Source organism: Akebia trifoliata, chromosome 5, assembly GCF_017979445.1.
Source record: "Akebia trifoliata isolate Shusen 1 chromosome 5, ASM1797944v1, whole genome shotgun sequence".
Taxonomy (NCBI): Eukaryota; Viridiplantae; Streptophyta; class Magnoliopsida; order Ranunculales; family Lardizabalaceae; genus Akebia; species Akebia trifoliata.
Genome location: NC_141379.1, coordinates 33,437,115 through 33,463,453, shown reverse-complemented (window position 1 = coordinate 33,463,453; position 26,339 = coordinate 33,437,115). Strand labels below are relative to the sequence as shown.

The following is a 26,339-nucleotide window of genomic DNA, read 5'->3' as shown; positions in this document are numbered from 1 at the left end:
TCACTATAGAAATCATCCTCACAAAAGAAAACCAACCCATTCCGAAGTTTCAAACCCCATATAGGACAAAATCAGTGTCACAATCGTTTTTACAATGTTTGTTCTTTTGAACCGGCAGGGGGGGGGGGATGTTTTTTACAACGTTACCTATATATTGTCCAATTTTCCAAGGATTCTTACAACACTTTTAGATTTTGTATTTGCCAAATGTTGGATGTTATCTTTTGAGGGCTAGCAACTTATCCAACGATCACACCAACCATTTCCAGTCATTAGATATGAAGCAATTTGACAGTTAAGATTGTGTTAGAAAACTATCCAAGTCTAACACTTTAATTTTTTCAAAATTACAAAAATCGCAATACAAAAATTTTGGTAGTAACTAACCCTAAACATCCATTCATTTCTCTTTTGTTTGTCTTCCCCAAACCTTCACGTTCCTAATGTGACTCCACACGAAACCCTCGACACCACGACAACATAGGCAAAAATTGTTGATGGCAAGAGCTCAAAGATATCTCTCTCTCTTTCTCTCTCTCTCTCTCTCTCAATATATATATATATGTCTTCTCAGACATCCTCTTTCTCCCTTTCCATGTACGTGAAGGCATTCAATATATATATATATATAAAGAGAGATTGAGAGAAAGAGAGAGAGAGAGAGAGAGAGAGAGAGAGAGATGGTGGAGATACTAGATAATGAAGACAATGAGATGGTTAGGCCTTTCCATTCATTGAGAATAGATAGTGAAGATGGTGAGTGTATACAGTAATGCGAAATGACATTTCTATCATTTACTTTAAGAAAAGAGTCGTGCCGAAGTGACCTCAATGGGGGACACCTTGATGGGGTGGCACACACATGTCCATAGATGCGTTTTACTCGTATCTTAGAGAAAACACATCTACAGGCATGCCCATGCCACTATGTCAAGATGTCCCCACGCCATTGAGGTCACTCTAGCATTAATTAAAAAAAAAATCACTTAAGTGGATGCTAAGAGATAGTGGGCGCCAGTAGAACGACTTGAAAAAAAAATTATATGTATTATAATATTTTTTGCAAATTAGGTAAATTTTTATAAAATAAAAACTAAAATTTCACAAGGTTATAAAAAGTTGAACCCACAACCATTGCTTTGGAAGCTCCTACACTACTACACAAGATGACTTTATCTAATACATAGGGCTTTGAAAATAATAATTAACCTCATTTATCTAGGTTTGTTCTATTTTACAATACAGTGCGAACTGAACCACATACGGTTCCGTTCGTACTAAATTGTGGTTCATAGATCTAGCAATGAACCCAGTAACATAGGTATCACATGATTAAGTGAGAATCATAACGTCTATATTTATTAACTACTTTAACATAATTCAATGACGCGTGTTACAAGTTTTGCACATGTGGAGATAATATAACTAATATTTTTTAGTTGACCTAATAGTTAACGGGAGACAATTGAGAAGTAACGGTGTTATATTTGACAGTCCTTAGTCTTCGGATTTCAACGGTAATAGAGGATTTGCTTTTTCACCATGTCTGAGACACGTCCCTACGACGGTGGACTTTTCACCATTTTCTCGCTTACTTTTGTCACCTTTGACTTTTAATCATTTTACTTCCTCGGCTTGTTCGATCGCCGTTGCATTAACTCGCCCAAATTAAGAATATTAGATAAGTTGCATGAAAGTTAGCAAATGTACAAAAACTCATCATGACCATTTATTTTCCCACAAATGGTATTTTATCTTATAAAGTTAATGATCAACTTGATTGAATAATTATAAGTTACTTATTGTTCTAATTAGAAAAACACTTACTAACTTAGTAAGTTAAGTTTCTTGACTGATCACCTTGTGGCATTAAAAAACATGATCCGATGCCACAAGATTACAAAGGACAAAATTCCAAGAACTTAAAAAGATGAAATAATAATAATTTCTCATGATCCGATGTCACAATATTATAGAGGACAAAATTCTAAGAACTTAAAAAAAATGAATTTTTTTCTCTCACCATTGAATTTTAATTTGAAGTTTCGAGTTTGGTAGCTATCCATTTTCAAAAACTTGGATCAAGTTTCCTCACCCAATATATATATTATTATTATTTTTGTTTTGTGCCCCGCAAGCACCATCCCACCCTGTCATGTATTATAACAAGTAAGTAGCCACTTTATGTGGAGGGGCATATAGAGACTTAAACAATTTATATATAAGGAAGTGTTGGAGGCCCTAAAGAGAGCCAAATATTTTTCAATATATGAGCAAGAAATTTCGAAATGGACTGATTTTTGTGAGGACGATATCTATGATGAGGAGATCATCCTCACAAAAGATCATCCCATTATGAAACTTCTAACCCCATCAGAAGTGATTTACAAATAATTGACAATCCACGATTCTTCAAATTGTAAACTGGGGTTAAAAATTTCAGAATTTGTTGATTTTTTGTGCCTTAAAAAGGTCGAACATTGTGCCAAACATTTTTTCAATGTATGGGTTATAAGTTTCAGAATGAGATGATTTTTTGTGAGGATGATCTCTATGATGAGAAGATCATCCTCACAAAAAATTAGCCTATTTTGAAAGTATTAACCCCATCAAAAGAGAGTTGATTTTTTCTCAGGATGATCTCTTCATCATAGAGATCATCCTCACAAAAAATCAGTTCATTCCCTATTTTGAAAAATGTTTGGCTCTCTTTAGGGCCTCCGAATGCTTGCCTATATATATATGAATAAAAGTTTTTCCATAAATCTAGGTGGTTGTCATATTGGATTGCCAATGTGGTAATCCACATGGGCTCAACGACCCTTAGTAAGAATTGAATTCTTACTAAGTTAGTAAGGTTAGCTTGAGTCTTCTTATTAAGCTCTCTAACTAAGCTTATCCTTCCATTAATTAATGTTTTATCCATTATTATCAGAGTGTCCCCTACTCTATAATGTTTGAGGGAAAACAAATTATGGATAATGCTGAAGTAACATTAAAATGTGATGGGGCGTCAAAAAATCATTATTCATCTAAAAAACATTACAATGGTGTTTCATTTTATATATAAGGGCATTCTGATCACTTTGATAGAATTCAACAACCAGAATATACTTTTAACAAACAAAGATTCCAGTTTCCGCAAACAATAGATTCTTAATCACAAAAGTAGATAACACTACAAATAGGCCCATAATAAGTGGCGCTTAATACGATAAAATGTAACACTACCTATACTCATATATGATCTTCTCACATCACAAAATCATATATATTAACCTTTCAATTAACTTAGACTATTGATAAATTCACTATGGAACCATAGATCTTTATATTTGTGTATCCTGAAGAAAAAGATCTATGGTTCTTAGCATGTGCCATGTCAGCAAGTGAATTTCAAGTCAGTTTATCGCAACCCACCTGGCATACTCAAAATACTCTTTTGATATGGCACGTGCTAGAACCATAGATCTTTTTTTCCTTGGGATACACAATTGCACATATTTATGGGGATGTGCATGTGTATCCCAAGACATAGAATCTATGGTTCTAGCACATGCCACATCAGGAGAGTATTTTGAGCATGCCATGTGGGGGAGTCCGATTAGCACAACTCAACTTAATATCATCTTATAAGTTTCACCACCACATTGAGAATTCCATATTTGATTTCAACTTTACATTCAAACACACTTTAATCACAAGAAACTGATACAATGTAATCACATCTGTAAACAATATTGAAGTTCAACATTCAAATCACGGTTCCACAACAATGATGCTCAAGTTTTGTTGATTCATGGAAAATGGCTCAAGAAAAAACATGACCTTGATCGTATAAACTCGAAATTCAACGAAACAAAATATATCCTTCAAATAAAACAAATGAGATAAGTACCATCGAAAAATGTATAAATCTCATTTGTTGGATTTCACACTTAACATAGTCGAGAACATGTTTATGTTCAGTCATTTTTCTTGCATCAATAGGGACACACTTCTATTTTTTAGAGATAAAAATAACACAATATCTTGATCATGTAAACTTGATATCCAATGGCTGAAATTTATCCTCGAGATAAGTATAATTGGGATATGTATTTTTAATATACACAAAATCATAATCATTGGATGATGTAAGGTGAGTGCAGATCGTGTACTGGTGGGAGTGGTGGAATGGTTAGCTACCACTTCACATAACTGATCCATTTGGCAAAATTTCACACCAAAATTCAGTCTGATTGGTGATTTATAACAATCCAATACATGCGTTTTTCATGGTAGTTCGAATCCAACGGTTAGAAATTATACTAGTTGAAGGTTCCATTAAAACGTAAAACGAATATTTAGTGGGGTCAGAGTTTTAAATCCACGTGGCATAAAAAGATAAAAAGTAATCAAGTACCATAAACAAAATCGGCGTGGTGGGTTTAACACTTTAAGAAAAATCGCCTGAAGAAGAGAGAACGTTATGGTTGAAATTAAAGGAGGGAGAGAGAGCTCAAAAAAAGGACTCGTGTTTGAGAGTGAGGTGTGACGGTGTCGAAGAATGAGAGCAAGTGTAAGACAAAGGCGTTACGATAAGAGCTATAAGAGACAGAGAGACTCACACAAACACACACACACACACATACACACACACACACACACACACACACACACACACACACACACAGAGGTTTTGAATTATGAAGGGTAGAGGAGATGGGAGGAGGATTCCTACTTTGAGCATTTTGTAGGGTCCCTTGATGTGTAGGAAGGTCTCTGTTGGTGTTGTTGTTGGAGTTGTAAAGTGGGTGTTGTTTTAGTTTTGCTGCATTGTTTACTTAACTTGTTTTTCTTCAAGTTCTGTGTTTTGGTAACTGAGAAAGAGAGAGATATATGGCTTCTGTTGGGTCTACTGAGGGGTTGAACGTAGAGGGTATCTGCCCTTCTAAATCCCAAGGTCTCTCTCTCTCTCTCTCTGTGTTTGTTTGTTTATTTTTTTCTGTTATTTTTTGATGGAGTTTGAAGTTCTATCTCTCAATTTTATTTATGGTTTGAAGGTGGTGGGGGCTACTAGTTTGCTAGAGGGTTAAAAGGGTCATTTTTATTAGTATTTCATGGATGAAGAAAGTTAAGCCATTAATTTAAGAATGGGTACTTGCCTACGTGTCCATTTGGGGGGTATTTGTTGAGTCCAGCATTAACCCAAGTTCCTGTTTGCTTTTGTGAGTGAGTTTTCTGATCTTGAAATTTGAATCTAAAACATTCCCTCTTGAATGACATTTTTTTTTTCCCTAGTTAAGGTGGTAGGCTGGTAGCCTAAAATGATCAATATTTTTATTTTTTATTTTTATAAACTTCATTTCTTAGGTGGAGAAGGTTAAGCCATTAAGAATAGGCTCTTGGTTCTTAGTCATTTTGGGGTACTTTTTTGAGTATGTTATCAACCCAAGTTTCTGTTTGTATTTTAAGTGTGTTTCTTAGTTCTGTTCTTGAAATTTGAATCTTGGATTCCCACTTGAATTACATATCTGGGTTTATTTTTGTTCCTGATTTTCTTTAACTCAATTCCATTCTGATTTAATTCTACCCATTGCAAAGAATTGCTCTTCTTTTATACATTTTTTGTTTCCACCCTCATCTTTGATCTGAAATTCTGATCTCAGATGAGAAAGATGGAATCTATGGTGAACTCTGGCATGCATGCGCGGGTCCCTTGGTTAGGCTGCCTCGTGTCGGGGAGAAAGTCTTCTACTTCCCTCAAGGTCACTTGGAACAGGTTCTGTTCTTCTATGTAACTCTTTTATTGTTGCATTCATGTCAGATCTTATTTTTCAGAAAATAGTGTACAATTTATAAGCATCACAATGCAATTACATACTTTATTTTGCATAAAATTCTTACTGATTTGGTTATCTGAATTTGGTTCGGTGGAGGTCGAGGCGTACACAAATCAAGAATCCAGTTCACAATTGCCTGCCTATGATTTACCTTCTAAAATCCTCTGCAGGGTTGTTCATGTTCAGCTTAAGGTATATTCGGGTTTAGATTTGAATTTATTTATAAAAAAAATTGAATGAGGACGGGTCTTGTTTTCGAAATGTAGTTTTAGTTTTATGAATATGTCGGGCTTAGTGAGATCTTGGGTGGGAGAAAGATTTAAATTTTGTAAATATTTGAATTAGGATGGTTTCTGTCCTCTACTGTGGTTTAATTTGCAGGCTGAATTGGACACAGATGAGGTGTTTGCACAAGTGACATTGCTTCCAGAGACAAAGGTTTACTACTAATTTGTTGAAATCGGTGTTACATTTAATTTTGAATATTTGATTCGGTTTATTAATTGTGTGACTAATTATTTTGATCATTGCAGCAAGAGGAGTTTGGTTTGGATAAGGGAACAGTTCAAGCTCTGCCTCAAAAGACTCGTGTATACTTTTTTTGCAAGACACTCACCGCATCTGATACAAGCACTCATGGTGGATTCTCTGTTCTTAAGCGACACGCTGACGAGTGTCTCCCACCTCTGGTTTGTGTCTTTATATGATTTTGGCTTCTATAACCTATTCAATATTGACGGGATCTTGTAATTGGGAAGTATGTTTAATTTTGGTTTCCTTCTGTTTGTTCGTTTTTGTTATCCTTGTTTTATCTATATTTAGGTAGTTCTCCTCTACTATATTTTCCTTGTCTTATGAGTTTATCAAAAAAGTAAAAAAAAAAAAAATTGGGCACAAGGGTCGTCTTCTAATGTGGCCGTGAGTACATATGGCACACATGCAAGAGGTTCAAACTCCATGTGACATGCAAGCTATGTGGCTATGCACATGCAAGAAAATACGTGACGCTTCTCTGGGTCTTGGATTGAAGAAGATTGCAACTTCCACTCAGCTAGAATTTTTTTTTTCCTTTGTATAAGTAGAGTTGTGTGAATCTAGGCACGCCGTGCTCTTACCCAACAGTAGAAATTCTTCTATAATTTAAAAGTATTTCACACTCAATACTAATTGGACATTTATAAGGATGGGGCAACTTATAGTTCTTTTGTTGCAGGACATGATGCTGAAACCCCCAGCACAGGAATTGGTGGCAAAAGACTTGCATGGAGTAGAGTGGCGCTTCCGCCATATTTATCGTGGTAAGTATCGCCTAATCTTTTTCAAATCTCTTGTACCCATTGGTCAACTAGTCCTAAGAGTATATTTCAGTGATAAAATTAGTAATTTGTGACATCATAGCAGACTGAATTTGCTTGATACCTCATTTCTCATTGTTTTCATGGATGGATTATTAATTACTAGAGTTAAGTGTTCCCTTTTTTTTTTCCCCATTTTTTTGGTCGTTGATTTCCTATTTGTTTCCCTTCTTAGTTTTCTAAATATATGCTTCCCTTCTTAATTGTAGGTCAGCCTAAGAGGCACTTGCTTACCAGTGGTTGGAGTACATTTGTGAGCTCAAAAAAACTTGTTACTGGGGATGCTTTTATTTTTCTCAGGTCACCTTCATCTCTCTCTCTCTAAAAAAAATTAGAAGTAAAAAAATCAGCCCATTCTAGAACCACTTACCCCAGTTTACAAGTTGAAGAATCGTGAACCTTTTGATGGGGTTAGAAGTTTTATAATGGCCTGATTTTTTGTGAGGATGATCTCCTCACCATAGAGATCATCCTCACAAAAAATCAACCCATTCCGAAATCTCTAATCCATATAGGATGAAACACATTGGCCATTTAGTTGGCTCTTGATCCTGACTCTATATATATGGGGTCAGGATCGGGGGACAACTATTTGATACAACACTCGGATGCTGCCCATTTTGCAATATCCAACAACATCCAACGGTGTTGTAAAAAAATTGAAAAACGGATGAAATCCAAGCGGGGTTGTAAGAGCATTGTAGCAAAAAACTTTTCCCCGATCCTGACCCATATATATGTATATATAATTTCATTTTTTCACAAACTAAATAATTCAAGTAAGGAGAGGATGGATTACATACCTGTAATATTTCCCAATGTTCAGTTCTTTGTATAAATTGTTACTCCATTTTTTAGATTTAAGGATATGGTTGATTTACAGAGGAGAAAATGGAGAACTTCGTGTTGGGGTCCGCCGTGCTATCACACAGAACACTTCGATATCTGTCATTTCCAGTCATGGCATGCAACTTGGCATACTCGCAACCGCTTCTCATGCTATTTCTACTGGGACTATGTTCACTGTGTATTACAGGCCTAGGTAAACATTTACGATGTTACGATGTTACGAGGCGTAACTTTTAATGGTTTAGTTGACACAAAGATGTTTACTTCTACTAAACATTTTATTTTGTATCTTCTACAGGACCAGTCCCTCTGAGTTCATAATTCCATATGATCAATACATGAATTCTGCGAGAAACAACTTTTCAGTTGGAATGAAGTTCAGGATGAAGTTTGAGAGTGAAGAATTTTTAGATAAAAGGTTAATGAACCAAGTTTTTGTGATTTTTTAAAGCATCTTTGGTCTCGGGTTTCTCTTGATGAAACTTATGCTTGTTTGTGGTAAACCAGCCTTGTAGGTACCATAGTTGGCATCAGAGAAGTTGATGCAGTTAGGTGGCCTGGTTCGAAATGGAAATCTCTTGTTGTAAGGATCTCTTCCTTTTTCATAATTTGAGATTGGAAGCTTAACAACCTTTTCTCTACTAAGAGCAACTCCAAGGGGAATATCCAAAATGACTTGCCATAATGTCTAGCCATTCCATTATGGATAGTCATTTTGGATATTCAAGAGGTATGCACTCCAACTGTGCTATCCAAATGACTATCCATAAATAATTTAATATTTTTTTAATTGAGATGGAGATAACTAGTGCATTGGAGACCCCTAAAATCCAAAATGATTCTCCAAAGTAGTAGGTGGGGGTGGGGATGGATAGTGTGTTGGAGACATATTTTGGCTTTGGCTATCTAAAACGGCAGTTGAGAGGGGATGGCAAGTGCATTGGAGTTGCTCTAAGAAGATTATTTTGTCTCCCATTTTTATTTTTCCCTGTGCAGGCTCAATGGGATGAAACCTCTGCCAACTTTGTGCGTCCGGAGAGAATTTCTCCATGGGAGATTGAACCATTTGTACTCACCAAAACAAAGTGGCCTTCGTTCCAACCACGATCAAAGAGGGCCCGGTCCCGAAATTATTCATCTCTTGGATCATCTTCGTTGGTTAACAAAGGTCATAAATTCATTTCTTTGCACTTGAATATAGTTTTGAAGTTTATGCTATTATGTTGAGTGATCTTGGACTGGTTCACTCCTCAGGCCTATCTCAGGGTTTGATCGAGCCTGCACCACCACCACCTCAGAGACACTCAGGGGTCTTACAAGGTCAAGAAATCAGTGCCATAGGTGCTCAAAAGTCGAGAAATTCACAATCTCCACCATTGGCACATTGGGTTCCTCCACCGAACCCGAATTGGGATCAGACACAAGCGGGGGTTTCTCTGTATCGTGGCAACAAATTACCTATACCAAGTAGAATTCCGGACAATTTGGGACTTGGTAGCTTCTTGGTGCCTCCACATTCCACTTATCAGAATGGCGGAGATGTTGGACTTAGTGGAAACCGCTCTACTCCAAATGTGGGTCCTGAGTCCCAGCCGAAACGCAGTGGCATGTGTATTCTCTTCGGTGTTGATTTACTTAAGAGTCAACAAGAAACCGCACCACCCCTTGTTGCGACTTCAAGTGAGCCCCAGCATCCTTGCCCGGTCCCTCTCGTGGACCAACTTTCGGAGTCAACTTTCGGGCCTCACATTGGTTTGGAGAAACCATGCAAAAACTGTTCCATCACCACTAGAAGTTGCGTCAAGGTTGTCCCTGATCAAACTCCTACATTCTTGTTATCGATATTTCATGGGCTTTATAATTTGTTTTGGTTTCAGGTACATAAGTATGGAACTTCTCTTGGGAGATCAGTAGATCTCATGAAATTTGATGGGTATGATGAACTTATACGCGAGCTTGATCGAATGTTCAATTTCGAAGGAGGGTTGATGGACACAAGCAACGGCTGGCATGTGATATACACAGATGATGAAGGAGACACAATGCTGATTGGTGATTATCCGTGGCTGTTAAGTATCAGAACCTGTCAACTGGCTTTAAACTAAGGAAAATACTAAAGTGACTGTGCAGGACACTACGTTAGACACTGAGCTGATGTGAAGGTATGCATGGAACCATAGATGCTTATCCTCGCCATACGAGTGAAAAGCATCATCGGTTCTGTGGACACCTCCACGTCTGCTCAGTGTCTAATGCAGTCACTCTAGGACGACTCTTACACTAATGATTTCAATCTAACAATACTGTCTGAAGTACATTTGTTCAAATGCAGGGAATTTCGGTCTGTAGTGAGAAAGATGTTCATTTACCCGAAGGAAGAAATCAGTAAGCTGAGGAATCCCCTTCCTTGTGGAGTCTGATATCGCTTTAAATGCTTTATCTGAGAAGGTTACTTGTGGTTTATGGTTCATCATAATTTTCTGGGAAGGTGTTTGAGAAACCTATAAATATATAATACAGATAAATAAACATAAACTCTAATTATGTGTCTGTTGTTGTTTTCTTTTTAAGGTTACTTTCTGTAAATATGGTGCATTATATGAAGTGTGTGGATGCAAAATATGTTTCCAATTTGTTTTCATGTAAGGGGATTGTGTTTGTTGGTTATATATATATGGGGAATGTTAACGCTCAAGACCTCATGAGGACGTTAGCATTCTCCAATACTTTTTTTCCTTAATAATACTTTTACTCATTTTGTCTTTTAGTAAAAAAGATAAGAGTATATTAGTTTTTTTACATAATAAATGTTTGTCTCTCATGTAATAAATGTTAAGGGCATTTAATCTTTAAAACTAAATATTTAATTTACAATAAATATTTTGACAATTAATGCAAACAAATATTTATTATATTTAAAAGATTAATATACTTTTATCTTTTTCACTAAAAGACAAAATAAGTAAGGATATTATTAGAAAAAAAAAGTGTTGGAAAATGTTAACGTCTTCATGAGGTCTTGGACGTTAGCATTGCCGAAATGATGATATTTAGATGAATTAGTAGTAAGGCTGGAGAGATAAAGAAAAAATATTTATGCTAAAAAAAGTCTAGTAATAATCCCAATAGAAGATAAAAAAAATTGTGAGGAACAATAGTGGCGTTCTGAGAAATATTTTGTTGCAAGTTGACGGATCTAAAAATCTGTTTAATATGAGAAAATGATGTGTTGAGGTAGTATCGTGTTCTTGGGTCAAAACAACTTGACCCATTTCAACCCAACAAGGTCAAAGCCTCATGGCTTTAATAAGGGTTTGGTTGAAATTATAATCTCAACATTATAAAACTCGTCCAAATAATTTCACTAGTTGTATACAATTATGATTAGACTCGTATAAAATCCTAAACCCAAAAAATGGAAATTTAACAAAAATAAAAATAATGAGAGAGCTTCTATTGGCACCCCCAACTTTTACTTATTTTCTTTATTTTTAATTTAAGTGTAATAAGTAAAGTTGGGGTGCCAATAGCAGCTCTCTTGATTATATGTCAGTAAACATCTCTCTGTGGGTAGGACCCATTAAATGATAGGTTCTAGCCAATTCAAATTACCGTCCCAAATATATGGGTGTAAGTGGGTTGGGTCGGGGTTTAGTTTTAGGTTACTTTTGGAAAAAGCCCAAATCCAGAGCCCAATCTTAAGAAATTCAATTTCAGATACAAAAACCTTCCATGGGCCCTGAGTGGGCCACACCTTAATGACCCAGACAGAGGACCAGAAGAGATTGGAAGGCCTACCAAAGTAGGGTGGGTACACAACTCTTGAATAATTATTTTATGTGAATTGATGGGCCACAAGCCTTGCCCTCACCTACCAATCTCTACTACCTAACATACAAACTATTTTGGAGCATTGTGATCTATAGATTGAACGGTTAGGATTATATACACATGGACAATCTCCAAGTGTCAAGGCTGGGATCGTATATGTAGAGGTAAAGATATGACGAAATCCAATTATACATATGCAACCTCGAGATAAGTAATAATGACAAGAGAATGGTATCCTAAAAAATCTAAGAATACCTAAATCTATAAATAGATGTTGAGAAACATTTTCCTTACTAACTTAGTAAGATGTTGTTAAGCCTTACTAAGGGTTGTTTTGCTCAAATGGATTTCCACATCACATCACACTAAGTTTCTTCGAAAAGCTCAGATAAAAAAAAAAAATCTTTTGAGTTTGATTTAAGGTTCTAAAAGTGGACAGCTACTGGACTTCTACATAATTCCCAAACTTAAAATTGAAATTCAACGGTGAAAAAAAATTTGAATTTTTTTTCAAAGTTCATAGAATTTTGTCTACTACAACTCTTAAGCATTAAATCATGTTTCTGGATACGATAAAGGTGAGTCCAAGGACCCTTAGACTATGTTTGGATTGAAAGAGGTGGAGAGGAGAAGAGAAAATAAATGAGTTTCTCTCCATTTCTCTTATTTGGATTGTTGAGTGGGAGAGAAGAGGAGAGAAACTCTTTTAAAATATTTTATAATTCCAACTCTACCCCTAGATCTCTTTTAAGATATTTTAAAATTTCAAAGTTGTCCCAAATTCTCTCATGTCAATCCAAATATGGTGGAGAGAAATTGAGTTTATCTTCTCTTGCGTGATGGTGAAATCCTTAATAGCTTAGTAAGACTAGTCGGATGCATAGATGTATTATTTGTCGGTGTTGATAGACGATTCTTGCCCATTAGCAAATAAAATTGTGAATCTTGACCATAAGAGGCTCTTTCCAAGTACCACACCAATTTCTAGATCTGAAGTAGAGTAATAAAATTAAATTCATCATAGTGATGATCTCGAGGTTGTAGACAAATATATGATCTTTTAGACGGCCATTCAAATGAAATATTAGTGGTAGAGGTCAATATTTCTGTATACCACGTGTATATCTTTGAAAAAGTGAGGTAGAGTCGTAGGGATGAGGTGATGTGTGTTAGGTGAGTCAATCTACCAACCACCGAGTCCACGTAATCAACTATTTATTGACGAAAGCAAATTGGCACACGAGAAGTCCGTTGCGTTAGCTTCGAGAGCCAATTATTAAATGGTAAAGCGACCTCATCAGCCTTCCCCAAGTAGGTACCAAATTGACCATTTGAGGCTTTGTGGCACAACAGTGTCCTAGTCAAATGGACAAAGCCGCCAAATAGGGTTTATTTTTTAAAGGAATCAAATTAAATAAATGGAATAGAAAGTCGTGTAATATTTTTGTAATATATAAAGTGGTTTACTTTGAATCATCTATAGCTTCCTCAAATATATATGGGCCCCGTTCAACACCCAACAATTTGGCCAATATTTTGCCTAATATATTTTGCCCTACATGGGTTAGGAGTTTTGGAATGAATTTTATTAGAGATCATCTTTCATTTCAAAATTCCTAACGCATGTAGAACAAAATATTGGACAAATTGTTGGGTGTTGAACATTTCCCATGTTTATGAGGAGTCTTGAATGACCATTCTTTTCTTAGAAAATTATTTAATACACTTTAATCTAAGTTCTTCTTATTAGATGCCTCCTAATTTTTGAATGATAACTTCATAGAACAATTAATAAAACTTTTTTCCTACTAAATATCCTCAACTAGTAAACCTTTAGTCTCTGCCTCTATTTCTTACTCATCTCACTAGAAATTGGCTATCCCTAGATCCAAACTATTTGTCTTTTTTTTTTTTTGTTGTGGCATATTTTAGAATCCCCGGCATAATAACACTAATTGCACTCGTTATCTTACTCGCAAGAGTTGACACATAACGAATTAATGGACATAAGCAAGCATCCTACCCACGTGCACTATTTATATCAAGTTGACGTTGGTGGACATTTGTTGGGAACCTACTTTTGTTAGCCAATCGTTGGTATTAGATGTTTGTTATGGCACAATTAAATTAGTTGGTTGTGACCTAATTTTGTTAGATAATCTCCTTAATTGGGTCAAATCGATATTAAGTGACCCAGTCGTAAAGGGTTGTATCGTTGTGAGATGCTCACGAGATTTTTTCCCCAAAACATACAGAATCTGGCGATATCATAGATTTTGTGCTCTAAGTATGTTCTAATGAATTTGCTCCATAACTCGAATGTAGGTCTATCATGAGTTGTTACTTCTTGTTCTATTGAGTGGCTAAGATGATCTTGACATTGGTAAAAAATAAAAATTTCCACTTACAACTACCACCATTGTGACCCAACAACTAATGCTTCTTTTTAAACTCAATTACCAATTTTATTTATTTATTTATTTATTATGGGACTCCGAGGGGTGGGTATTTAAAATAGCAAGTTATTTAATGTTTGGTTCAGGGTATCATTTGACAATCATACATGTTTTGGGTAGACTTTGCAAAATACCACAAAGGAATATATAATAATAGTCAAATGATCTTTAGATAAAAAGAAATATGCTATTTTTTTTTAGAGACAACGAATTTACTACTACTTCAAAAATTTACAAAATAACCAAGTGACACGACTTTTTATCTAAGAGTCCCTTTGGCTATAATTATTTATGATTTTGGGGGACTTGCAGAGACCTACCTTAAAAACATATAACTTTCAGACTAACCAGGCGCGTAGGGGGGTGGGGGTTGCTTTTTTGCAATTTTGTAAAATAAAATTTTCACTTTTACAAGTGATGGATTCACCGTTTTCTAAGAAAAGATACAACTTTTAATTCAAGCACACATTTGATTATGAAAAATGATTCATGGAAAGAGCGAAAGCAATGAGTAAGAGCATATCAAGGGCGTTATTTGACGAAAGAAAAAAAAAACAATTCTAAGGATTTCAAGAAAATAAACACAAAAATTTCGACCGGATCATGGCTATAGAAATTTTTATGTTCCCCAATTCGACGACGTATAGTTATTAAATTTCTCCCATCCTCCATTAATTTGACAATTTCGATCTGTTGAAAAAAAAAATTGACAATAAAAAATTTGACACATTAATCCATCAAATATAAGCTTTTTTCATGTTGTAACCCCATCATGAGTCGTAATGGAATCATAAGATGAAAACAACCATTTGAGTCCATTTATCTCCGTTTCGAAAACTTTTGGACCATGTCTAAATCAACCTTCTATTTTATCTTATTTTTCACCATACCCACAAAAAAAAAAAAAGAATTATGCAAAGTGGCCTCAAGATTGTGCCTCGTATTGCACTTTCCTCATGTTCATCATGTGGAAGTGTACAGGAATCATATATATCTTTTCGCGGTACAATCTTGAGGTTGTGGAGACAAGGGCGGTGCTAGAAATTTTAAAAAGTAATTCAAAAATTTTTGATTAAAAGTTGAAGAAAATAATATTTAGGTCATTTTCAATTAATATATAAGAATTTCGGGGTAAGAGACAATGTCATCAACAAGAGATGAGGGTGTGGGGGCAAATAAGAAGAGAGGTGAGGGAGTGGGGACAAATGAAACATGTAATTAATTAAAAATATAGGGGTGTCTTAAAGTTCTACGGGCAATTGTCCCACAGCTCCCTACTAGCTCCGCCCTTGTGTGGAGAGGGATAACTCAAACTCAAGATGATTTGGAACGCATGTTTTACAGGTAGATCTAAAGGACAATCCAATGGTCTGGACGTACGGAGGACAGTCTGCCCAGTGGACGACAACACTACTTGTCTATTACCACGTCACCCTGTCGTTTGACCTTTTCCTGGAAGTTGAAGTAATCAATCAAACTTCAAACCTTTCTAAAAACAAAAGGGGTAAAATCGTAATTTAGAAGGGAAAAAAATGCGAAAAAATAAAAATCGAGACAGATACAACCTCTCATCCCACGGTCCTACCTAACTCTCCAACAAACAAATCGCGATTTTTGTTGAGACGGCTGCGGGTCGCCAAATAAAATAGATTAAGATTGTGAGAAAGATTGCGGGACCCTCACATCCTTCGTTCTTGTTGAGCCGATTTATTCCCGTAGTAACTCTCATTTCAAATACGACCTACCAACTGCTACCTCCAATCTCAATTCCTCGCCTCTTTTCTTTTTTTATTTAAAAAAAATATATTATCTTTATCCGTTTTTCTTTCTTAATTTGCTATTTTATACTCGCTTAATCCATCCACCAGCCTCACCTACCAACTCCACCATTTACTATTTTAACTGAAAAAGTTCATCTTCAATCTCATTGAGCTCCTTTGTATACCCTTTGATTCGATTTTCAGTTTTTTTTTTTCTTTTTTTCTTTTAATCTTTCTGGGTAGTATTGAAATGTTGAGGAACTCATCTATTGTGTGTGTCGATTAAGAGTTCAATCTCATTAAGCTGTTTGTGTGTCATTTCGATTTTTTTATATTTTAAAGTTGGTCTTTCAATCTTTTCTTCAAATGGGTAGTCTTGGAGTTTTGAAGAATTCAACTATGGTTTGTGTCCCATTAATGGGTCAGACTATCAAACAGATGGCAACTGAGATGGATCAGGCGAAGGCTCAAGGTGCGGACCTTGTCGAGGTCAGGTTGGACTATATAAAGAACTTTCGGCCGAGTGAAGACCTGGAAATCCTCCTTAGAAATAGGCCATTGCCCGTACTCGTTGTCTATAGGTATATAACTAACAGAAAATTTTGTTCTTAAATCTATTTAGCTTTAATGAAATTCACTTGTTCAATTAGATTTCTATTGGGCCTATTCTGTTTCAATTGACAACTTTTTGACGTTTTTTAATCGAAAAAGTAGTCTTATGTGGGCTTTGATCAAATCCAATGAAATGTCTCTGTTCCCTTCAGTTACTTATTTGAACCTATTTTATTTTAGTTAGTAGAATTAATGTTAATTATGCTGAGAAATAGTTTTCATAATATTTTTGGTGTTAATCAGATTCTTAATATGAGATTTCCTCAAAGAGATAGAACCCTTTTTTTTTTTTTTTTCATGTATTTGTATTTTTTATACGACTATCTTTTCGCGATTTTTTTTTTCTTGGATTCTTGGTATCAAGTTCTATGAAATATGATTTTAAAACTCGTTTTGACATCTTGTTCAACGGTGAGACAAATGAATCGTGGTTTTAAATCTCGTCCGATACGTTTGACTTGTTTATCTGTCTCGTTGGTGGACGATACCAAGACGTATCGGACAAGTTGTCTTGGTCTCGGACGAGATTTAAAACCATGCTATGAAAATTTGTTAGTGAATCTTGTATGTGTTATGTTATATATACGAAAACAGCCTAAGTGTCCCCGAGACTTGGTGATGACTCTGATACCATTTGGAACCTAACCAATACATGAAAACTGCCAAAGCGTACTTGAGACTTGGTGATGATTCTGACACCATTTGACACGAACCTAACTAATACACGAAAACCGCCTAAGCGTTATTAGTGAGGAATTTAAGCCCTTATCTCTTTGGGGCTGTCACATATGAACACTTCAACACATTCTGCTCATGTTACTTGAAAAATATTGCTTTTTTGAGCAGTATGGAAAGCTCATTCTTCTATGAATTTTTTTATGTATTTGTTTCAGACCCAAGTGGGATGGCGGTCGGTATGAAGGTGATGAAAAGAGCCGATTGGATACACTTCGTATGGCCATGAAACTGGGAGCTGATTATATTGATGTCGAGTTCAAGGTTGCTTTTATTTAATGTTCTTTCACTTAGATATATGACATGTTTCTTTAATTATAATAGATCTGTCGGTAACACAATAGCTTCATTGATTAATGTTTTTTTTTGGTTTTATTGTCTTACTTTGAAGTAAGTTGTACCAAGTATACCAGTAAATGATCTTGATGATTTCTTATCTCTTCAAAATATTTTCATATTCTAGGCACCATAATGAAATTGTTATTGCAAAGCTTCTCTAATATCAGTTCTTGTTGAGACAGTATTTAGGTTTATGGAATCCAATAACACATGCATCATAAAGTAACAAAATAGTAAATGAGGCCAAAATACTTTTTTCCTATTTAGTCCATTTTTATTTTGCAACATAAAACTATCTATTTCAACTGCCTATTTTTAAGAAAAAAAAAATATAATAAATGTCATGCTCATAATTTCCACTAAGATGTTTGATTTGTTCATTTTTTTTTTAAACAGTTAACATTGTGGAAGGAAACAATATTAATTCAGTAAATATTTATCTAAGTCCTCTGTTTTACTCTCTTAAGAGGAGTGTTACTGTCATAGGAGGCGAGGATCAGTTTTTCGTATCTTTGACGTGTTTGTTATCTAAAAGTTTTATTAATCCCTGAATTTATTTTGATGTATTTTGTATAATAACATTCAGGTTGCTTCTGAATTCTTGGTGGATGTAAATCTAAACAAGCCTTCTCGTAGCAAAATAATCGTATCATGTCATGTGGGTGGTGGGACCCCTTCGAGGGAGAAACTCAGCACTCTTGTTGCATGCATGGAATCTACTAGAGCCGATATCATCAAACTTGTCACGGATGCAATCGATATTACAGATCTATCACAGATTTTTCATTTGCTTTCACATTGCCAGGTATGTATAATTAGCATTATAAATTTTTTTCTTTTTATGGATATTGATTGTAAGACCGATTAATTAGCATTATAAATTGTATTATTTTTATGGATATTGATTTTAAGACCGATTAATTAGTATCATTGTCACCATTATCAAAGCCTTAGCTCAAGATATTGGGATCATCATCATCTTTATTATTTTCAATCTATATAAATGTTTCTTCATTGCCCAACATTCGGTTCCATAAAGTGTAGGCGGTCTTATTACCATCTAATAAATATTGAGAGCTTCTATTGTGACACCAACTTTTTCTAGCGCCACCCCAAGATGCATGCAAATTTTTGGTGATTTACATATGAATTGGGGCGGCGTTATAAAAAGTTGGCGTTGTAATAGAATGTCTCTAACATTTTCCTTTCTAGTTTAATTGGGATGCATTGGTTTTCTTAATATGTCATCCCTGCAGGTACCATTAATTGCATATTCCGTAGGAGATCGAGGCCTTATAAGCCAAATACTATGTCCAAAGTTTGGGGGTTTCTTGGTTTATGGATCATTGGGAAGCAATTCGATACCCGGTCTTCCTACCTTGGACAGTCTTAAACAAGCTTATAGGCCTGAGTATTTAGATGCAGAAACAAAAGTTTTCGGGCTCATCTCAAAGCCAGTAGGCCACAGTAAAGGCCCTCTTCTACATAATCCTACCTTTAGACATGTTGGTTACAACGGAATTTATGTTCCAATGCTCGTCGATGATCTCAAGGAGTTCTTTAGGGTTTATCCATGCTCGGACTTTGTGGGTTTCAGGTTAGTACCTACTTGTCTTTGAGGATCTTTTCGCTTGGAAATATGGTAACTCTTTTCTTGAGGTTACCGGATTTTTTATTCACATATGGGGATCCTTTCACCATATTTGCTTGATTTTTTTAAAAAAAATGACTATTTTAGGGTGTGGGGGAGGGGGACTGAGCTTGAGTTTAGGTGAGACTGCATTACATGTTGCTATTTGCATTGTGTTTGACACTAATACATGTGTCAATAGCAAGAACCTGAACTTCTTGTGTCGTTACATGATATGGATGGTTGGGTCTTGCACACATCTAGAAGTGGCATTAGTAAAAGTTGGTGTGGCAATAAAAGCTCTCTATATTTATGATCAATCTCATCCTGAAGTATAATTTTTCTTCTTCTCTTTGTTTATGTGATCTGTTCTGTAGTGTTGGAATTCCTTACAAGGAAGATGTCATTGGGTACTGCGATGAAGTCCATCCATTTGCCAAGGTCCGTGACACTTAGTTGTTTATGTTTATGAGTCTCAATGCTACATTCAAGCTTACGGTTACATAATGTTTCACAAATAAAACATTTCAAACCTTCATTTTGATCATCATGAATGATTTTTATTGTGGATCATATAGTAATATTATATATTAGTTTCTGATTTTCCTGCTTCATCAGGCCATAGGAGCTGTAAATACCATTGTAAGGAGAGCTAGTGATGGGAAGCTGATCGGCTATAATACAGATTGTGAGGCTTCTATCACCGCCATTGAGGATGCATTAAGAGGTTTGATGATTTACTCAACAATTTCTCCAATTCTCTCAGGTTTTGAAAAACAGAAGAAGAGAAAATACCCTTCAATTTTCTCTAGTTGACCCTTGAATGTAAACTGATCCTTAGGTTTGTTAAAACTGCGAGTACTGAATTTCTTGAAAATGATGAAAAACATCACTAATTCTACTAATTCTCTAGTGTTTTTTAATCATAATCTAATACCTTTATAATGAATTAATGATGATTCTTTGAAATCAACTTCAGTAATTAATGATTCCAAAATGTGGACAAAGTTCGACTGTTTTAACATTTGTTAGAACTGAATTTACAGCAAACAAATGCATCGATGAGGAATCATCACTCGTATCTCCTCTCAATGGGAAAACATTCGTGCTAGTTGGAGCTGGAGGTGCTGGTAGAGCACTCGCTTTTGGTGCCAAAAGCAGAGGAGCCCGAGTCGTCATTTTCGACATAGATTATGGTAAAATACTAAAATTCTACTCTCTATAATGATCATGAATTGGGTTTTTCTTATATTTTTCATACAAGTTCTGTTTATATTTTTCTAACCATCTTTTTTATTTTTTTCCTATCCAAAAAGAGAGAGCAAAGTCTCTGGCACACTCAGTTTCAGGGGAAGCTCAACGATTTGAAGATTTGGTAAACTTCCGTCCTGAAACAGGAGCGATCCTTGCAAATGCTACTCCTTTAGGAATGCATCCAAATACAGATCGAATCCCCGTGGCTGCGGTTTGATCCTACACTCTCTCTTTCATCTCAATTAAAACAACTCATAGTGTTTCGAGTACTAAAAACTTTGCTTATTTGATTGTGTAGGAAACCTTGGAAATTTACCAACTTGTCTTTGATTCTGTTTACACACCAAGAAAAACAAGACTTTTGAAAGAAGCCGAGGCCGCTGGAGCCATTGTTGTGAGTGGTGTCGAAATGTTCCTCCGACAGGCAATGGAACAGTTCAATCTATTTACTGGCAGAGAAGGTACACTTGTTTCTTCGACTCTATCCATTTCATACCTCATTGTCATCATCATCATTGAAGCCTTATCCCAAAGATTTGGGGTCGAAAAACTATGTGAAAAAAGTGTTAAATTTGACACCAAGGTCCGGCAAATTTGGCTAAATCAAAGCAGATTCAAAGGACCTTGGTGTCGAATTTACCCCTTTTTTCACTTAGTGGTATAATGGGGCTTAACTATGATACACCTGAGAGTTGAGGAAAATATACACTCAACATTCACCGTCACCCATAAGAGTGGAATGAATCGAATCCATGACCTATACAAACCTAGCACTCTGATACCATGTTAGCCAACCAACTACTCCAAAGACTTATCTGTTGGATAGGAGGAGAACTATGAATATGAGGGCCACGTGGCTTAACTGGGGTTATGACACCCCCCGAGGGCCGAGAGTGGAAGAAAATATATACTCAACATGTTTAGATCGGATTAAGGAGGGTGTATCAATCCATCTTATCTAATAATATATTCACACACACACACACACACACAGTTCCACTGAAGTGGTTGCGTCCACGACTAACATGTGTTTCCTCATGTGTCTGCAGCACCGGAAGACTTCATGCGCGAGATTGTTTTAGCAAAATTCTGACGTACTGCGTTGAGAATGATTGTTGTGTGATCAACTCATTATCTTATTTTTTATTGATTTTATTCAAGGATACTGAATTCCAAAATTGGAATTATAATATTATTCAATGATACCAAATTCCAAAATTGGAATAAAATTGTAATTTATAGATTTCATTTTTATCAAGTTGATTTAAATGAATGGGATCGGCATCGGATATGGCTCAGCCCTACCCAAATATTGTACACTTTCCGAATCCAAATCTGTTGACACCTAATGGATTGGCTATGACGTGTGTGCTTTTTATTTTTATCATGAGACATTGTCGTTTGGTTGTACCACTCCATCAAAAAATAAAACAAAGTTGTAGCTTGGAGTCTAATGGAGTTCTTAATGGGTGCGACAAAAAAGGTGCTAAAAGTCTAGTTATCGATGTAGCGACAATGAGCGTTAGGATCTGTTGAATTTTAACAATGCCTTTGAATCATTATCATCATCTTCGAAGCCGATTGGTTGGGACGTTCTGATATTTCTAACCTTATAAAAAATAGTTTACAAGTTTGAACCATTATGGACAATCCATTTTCATAATTGATTAATGCCACATGTGATATTATTTGAAGATTCAAATAATCCCTTTTCTCATCTTCATGTTCCCCCTTCAGTACTTCACCTAGTCCCCGAGAGCCGAAACCTCTAGTATGTTGGCAGGGGTGGAGCTAGTAAGGAGGTTGTGGGGGCAATTGCTCCCACTCCTTTGCCTCCCTTCAATTTTTGCCCTTCCCCTTTTCAATTTGCCTCCTGACTTGGGCCTTCTCATAGACTAATTGTAAATGACTTAAATATTATTTTTTTCAACTTCTAACCAAAGATCTCTGAATTTCTTCCCAAAACCATTCATCTTCAAGCTCTTCAATTGTACCATTAATTATACTTTGTCCCTACTACAAGAAAATCCTGGCTCCACCTGTGTATGTTGGTATATTTGACAACTTTAATTTTAGTTTTTTAGAGAGTCATTCTAAACAGACTTCCTTGGACACTGCATTCTAATGCGGCAGTGTGCAGAGAAGCATAGATCTTTTTCATCGATATACAAATTAAAAAAATTTATGCTTCTCTACACAATGTCACGCTAGTGCAATGTTGAGCACAGTGTCAAAGGAAGTCGGTTCAACATTTTTCTTTTCTAAAATATCCTTAAAATTCATTTATTATTTAGTACAAAAAGTGAAGATGTTCAATAATTTTTTTTCACAAAATACCATTGAGATTTAAAAAAAATATTATTATATAACGATCAAAACATTTTTTATTATTGATGACTAGATTTTTATTATTATTATACTTATAAACAAAAATAAATCCCAAACATTATAATATGAAATCCAATTGTTAAGTTAAAATACACATATGAATGTATTCATGTGTTCCAAACATAAATTTCTACTATAGATTTCGTAATTGGAATTCTTCATGAGTCAACCGATCCCAATCCAACTATATATTTAATTACCTTAATTAATCATTTTAGCTTTTAAGTTGGAATCCATTGACTCATGAGAAAACACATGATCCTGACCGATGTAAATAAAATGTCCGACGGCCAAGATTTATATGTATCTCCATAACACACATATTGAAGATACTTATCTTGAGGATAAATCTTATTAGTTGGATTTTGTATTTAAAGGGTTGGGATGATGTGTTTTTTCCATGTATCATTTTTTTTTTTTTTTTTTTACTAACCGAGTATTCGGGCCAGTTTGCACGCGTCACAACTAATCTCGGGGAGGACAACCCACTGCCATAGTCCCTCACTTAAATCATGAGAAAAATCCAAGAGGGGAATCGAACCCGTGACGTGCGCCTAACCCACACTTCACGTGCTCGCCCTTACCACTTAGGCAACCCATGTATCATTCTTAACGTGTCGACTCATCCTAATACTTGAACTTTGTAACATTTTTTACTCTTTTATCTTTTGGGACCCATCTTATCGTACCAACGTTTCCTAGTTAGATAGATTAGATAGATTCTGCTCACCTCATTGTGTCTCGTTGTCTCTGGAGTCTGACCCATCTATTATCCATCAGTGGCGTCACCTACCTTTCTCCCAAACATAAACTGATCACCACCAATAGTTGAATAATTATTGATCGACGACTATTATTCATTTGCATCGAATTTTGATGAGGTGCACCATAACTAACTCTCTCCATCTCATCTCAAAACAAAGGCATCTTTCCCTACCACGAAATTCGTAATAAAAACATCAGCAAAAAGGTTGGTGAGAGTAATGGAGGGAGGTCTCGATCGTACACCAAACAATGGAATATGGACCATCGAGTAGTCGGTCACGATTCCTACCCATGATTGTCAATGTTGGCACCTATTAGGTGTAATCCCCACTTTGAATTTAATGACGTTGACTTGTGTCGTTGTTTTTAAACATCAGAGTTCAGGTACGGGCATCTTCTTTCGAGTTAATGAATTAGAAGTGAACAAAAAATTGGAGAGATATTATTAAAAAAAATTGACGTTAAAAATGATAAAAGATGAAAAATAATAAAATTAGAGGGAGTGAAGAATTAAGAAAATAAAATAAATCCCACAAAATTATAATTTGATAGAAGATTTATCTCACCAAACTATACCTGATGAAAGGTTTATTCCCGATCGTTATGGAGCGAGGTCTCGATCGTACACCAAACAATGGAATATGGCCAATCAAGTAGTGGGTCACGATTCCTACCCATGATTGTTAATGTTGGCACCTATTCGGTATAATCCCCACTTTGAATTTTAATGATGTTGACGTGTGTTGTTGTTTTTAAACATTAGAATTCAGGCATGGACATCCTCTTTCGAGTTAAAGAATTAGAAGTGAAAAAAAATTAAAGAGATATTATTAAAAAAAATTAACGTTAAAGGTTCTAATTACAAAAAATAATAAATTTAGAGGGACTGAAGAATTAAGAAAATAAAGTAAATCCCACAAAATTACAATTTGATAGAATATTTATCTCACTAAACTATACATGATGAGAGGTTTATTCCTTGCTCCCCCTCAAAAAAATAAAAATAAATAAATAAACAAACAAATTATATCGGTCTCTATATCTTTTTAAATTGAAAAACACTTTTCTTATTAACTTAGTAAGATTTTAACTCCTACCAAGAGTTGTTGAGCTCAAATGGATAACCAGATTGGTAATCCACCAAAACCCTCTAGATTTTATAGAAAAATTCAAATTTAGAAAGAAAATTCAATTTCTTCTTCTTTTGGGCTTGATCCAATATTTTGAAAGTGGACAACTACAAAAAAAAAAAACATTATTTTGAAATTAATAAGGGCTTGTTTGGATTGACTTTTTCAAGTATTTTTTACTTTTGCGAGGAGTTAGAAGTAATATATATGTATTTGGATGGTTGAGTACTTCACAAAATTACTCTACCTAAGATTAGAAAAAAAAAAAAGGGCCTGTGTGGATTGACTTTTTTAAGTTCTTCTGACTCTTACGGGGAGTCAAAAGCACTTTAAGGGTGTTTAGATAAATAACTCTTGGAGAGAACTACCGATGATGCTACTTCTCTAAACTACTCTTACGTGAAGTCACAAAACACTATCAAAATGACTGGATTGGAAAAAGTATGCCCCTCATAAATTTTGAAAATTACCCTAAAAAAAGTAATTGGAATAATATTATACTACTATTCATTGATGTGGTAGCAATCTTTTGGTGTAGCATTTGGGACAAGTATGCTCCTCATAAATTTTGAAAATTACCCTAAAAAAAGTAATTGGAATAATATTATACTACTATCCATTGATGTGATGATAACTTTTTAGTGTAGCATTTGGGACAAGTATGCCTCTCATAAATTTTGAAAATTATAAGCATATCCTCAAAAATGCAATTGCAATAATATTATATAGTTCATTGATGTATTGATAGCCTTTTGGTGTAGTATTTGGGACAAGTATGCCCTTCATAAATTTTAAAAATTATAAGTATACCCTTAAAAATGCAATTGAATAGTATCATATTACTGTCCATTGATGTGATGGTAGTCTTTTAGTATGGCATTTGAATTTGGATTTCTAGTTCTCCCAAGTGTTCATTCAATGATTTATCTATGAGGGTTCCAACCATGATTAAAATTTTCTTCTTGCAAGATTGATGTAAACAATTACATATAAATTTTATTATCCATTGATGTGGCGAAAGTTTATTCATATTTTTAGTTGTTATATATATTTGCTCACAATATCTTTCATTTGTTTATAATTGTTGGGTGTTTATGTAAGTTTTTATGGATAAAAATAACAGTTACTTTTATTTCTTTTGGAACATAATTTGTTGAGTTATACTGTTAAAAATAGTAATTGATACTTATAAGGGTATTCTGATCATTTCAACAAAATTCATAATAGTTTCCAAACACAAAACTCTATCAAAAGTACTTTTGACAGTACTTTTCAAAACTTGCATCCAAACATACAATAATTATTTATTTACTTCAAATGGTACTTCAAAAATTACTTCTAGGAGTACTTATGTTCTAAGTACTTTTGGCTTTTATATCCATATTGATTCTTGATATTCAATTTAGAGTT

At 35.1% G+C, this 26,339-nt stretch overlaps 2 protein-coding genes across 2 annotated transcripts; both read left to right on the top strand.

Moving 5' to 3' along the window:
* The first annotated feature begins 4,618 nt into the window (after nt 1-4,618).
* On the top strand, nt 4,619-10,670 carry LOC147402386 (auxin response factor 2B-like). The gene is made up of 14 exons (XM_086444020.1): nt 4,619-4,945; nt 5,652-5,764; nt 5,922-6,017; nt 6,207-6,263; nt 6,359-6,514; nt 7,039-7,123; nt 7,390-7,480; nt 8,064-8,222; nt 8,328-8,447; nt 8,537-8,612; nt 9,026-9,197; nt 9,284-9,834; nt 9,907-10,097; nt 10,362-10,670. The coding sequence occupies exons 1-14, from the start codon at nt 4,882-4,884 to the stop codon at nt 10,447-10,449; spliced, it is 2,019 nt and encodes a 672-aa protein (XP_086300146.1). The 5' UTR covers nt 4,619-4,881; the 3' UTR covers nt 10,450-10,670.
* A 5,529-nt stretch (nt 10,671-16,199) lies between these two features.
* On the top strand, nt 16,200-21,900 carry LOC147402385 (bifunctional 3-dehydroquinate dehydratase/shikimate dehydrogenase, chloroplastic-like). Its single transcript, XM_086444019.1, has 10 exons — nt 16,200-16,657; nt 17,582-17,687; nt 18,349-18,567; nt 19,019-19,359; nt 19,770-19,833; nt 20,011-20,119; nt 20,439-20,588; nt 20,709-20,857; nt 20,945-21,107; nt 21,696-21,900. The coding sequence occupies exons 1-10, from the start codon at nt 16,443-16,445 to the stop codon at nt 21,737-21,739; spliced, it is 1,560 nt and encodes a 519-aa protein (XP_086300145.1). The 5' UTR covers nt 16,200-16,442; the 3' UTR covers nt 21,740-21,900.
* The last annotated feature ends 4,439 nt before the right edge of the window (nt 21,901-26,339 follow it).

What these genes read in the sequence shown, in the direction of transcription:
- LOC147402385 (XM_086444019.1), top strand. Translation starts at nt 16,443, where the DNA reads ATGGGTAGTCTTGGAGTTTTGAAGAATTCAACTATGGTTTGTGTCCCA. An exon ending in CCCGTACTCGTTGTCTATAG is followed by an intron (nt 16,658 to 17,581) that starts GTATATAACTAA and finishes TATTTGTTTCAG; the next exon opens with ACCCAAGTGGGATGGCGGTC. An exon ending in TCGGACTTTGTGGGTTTCAG is followed by an intron (nt 19,360 to 19,769) that starts GTTAGTACCTAC and finishes TCTGTTCTGTAG; the next exon opens with TGTTGGAATTCCTTACAAGG.
- LOC147402386 (XM_086444020.1), top strand. Translation starts at nt 4,882, where the DNA reads ATGGCTTCTGTTGGGTCTACTGAGGGGTTGAACGTAGAGGGTATCTGC. An exon ending in CATTGCTTCCAGAGACAAAG is followed by an intron (nt 6,264 to 6,358) that starts GTTTACTACTAA and finishes TGATCATTGCAG; the next exon opens with CAAGAGGAGTTTGGTTTGGA. An exon ending in CGAAATGGAAATCTCTTGTT is followed by an intron (nt 8,613 to 9,025) that starts GTAAGGATCTCT and finishes TTCCCTGTGCAG; the next exon opens with GCTCAATGGGATGAAACCTC.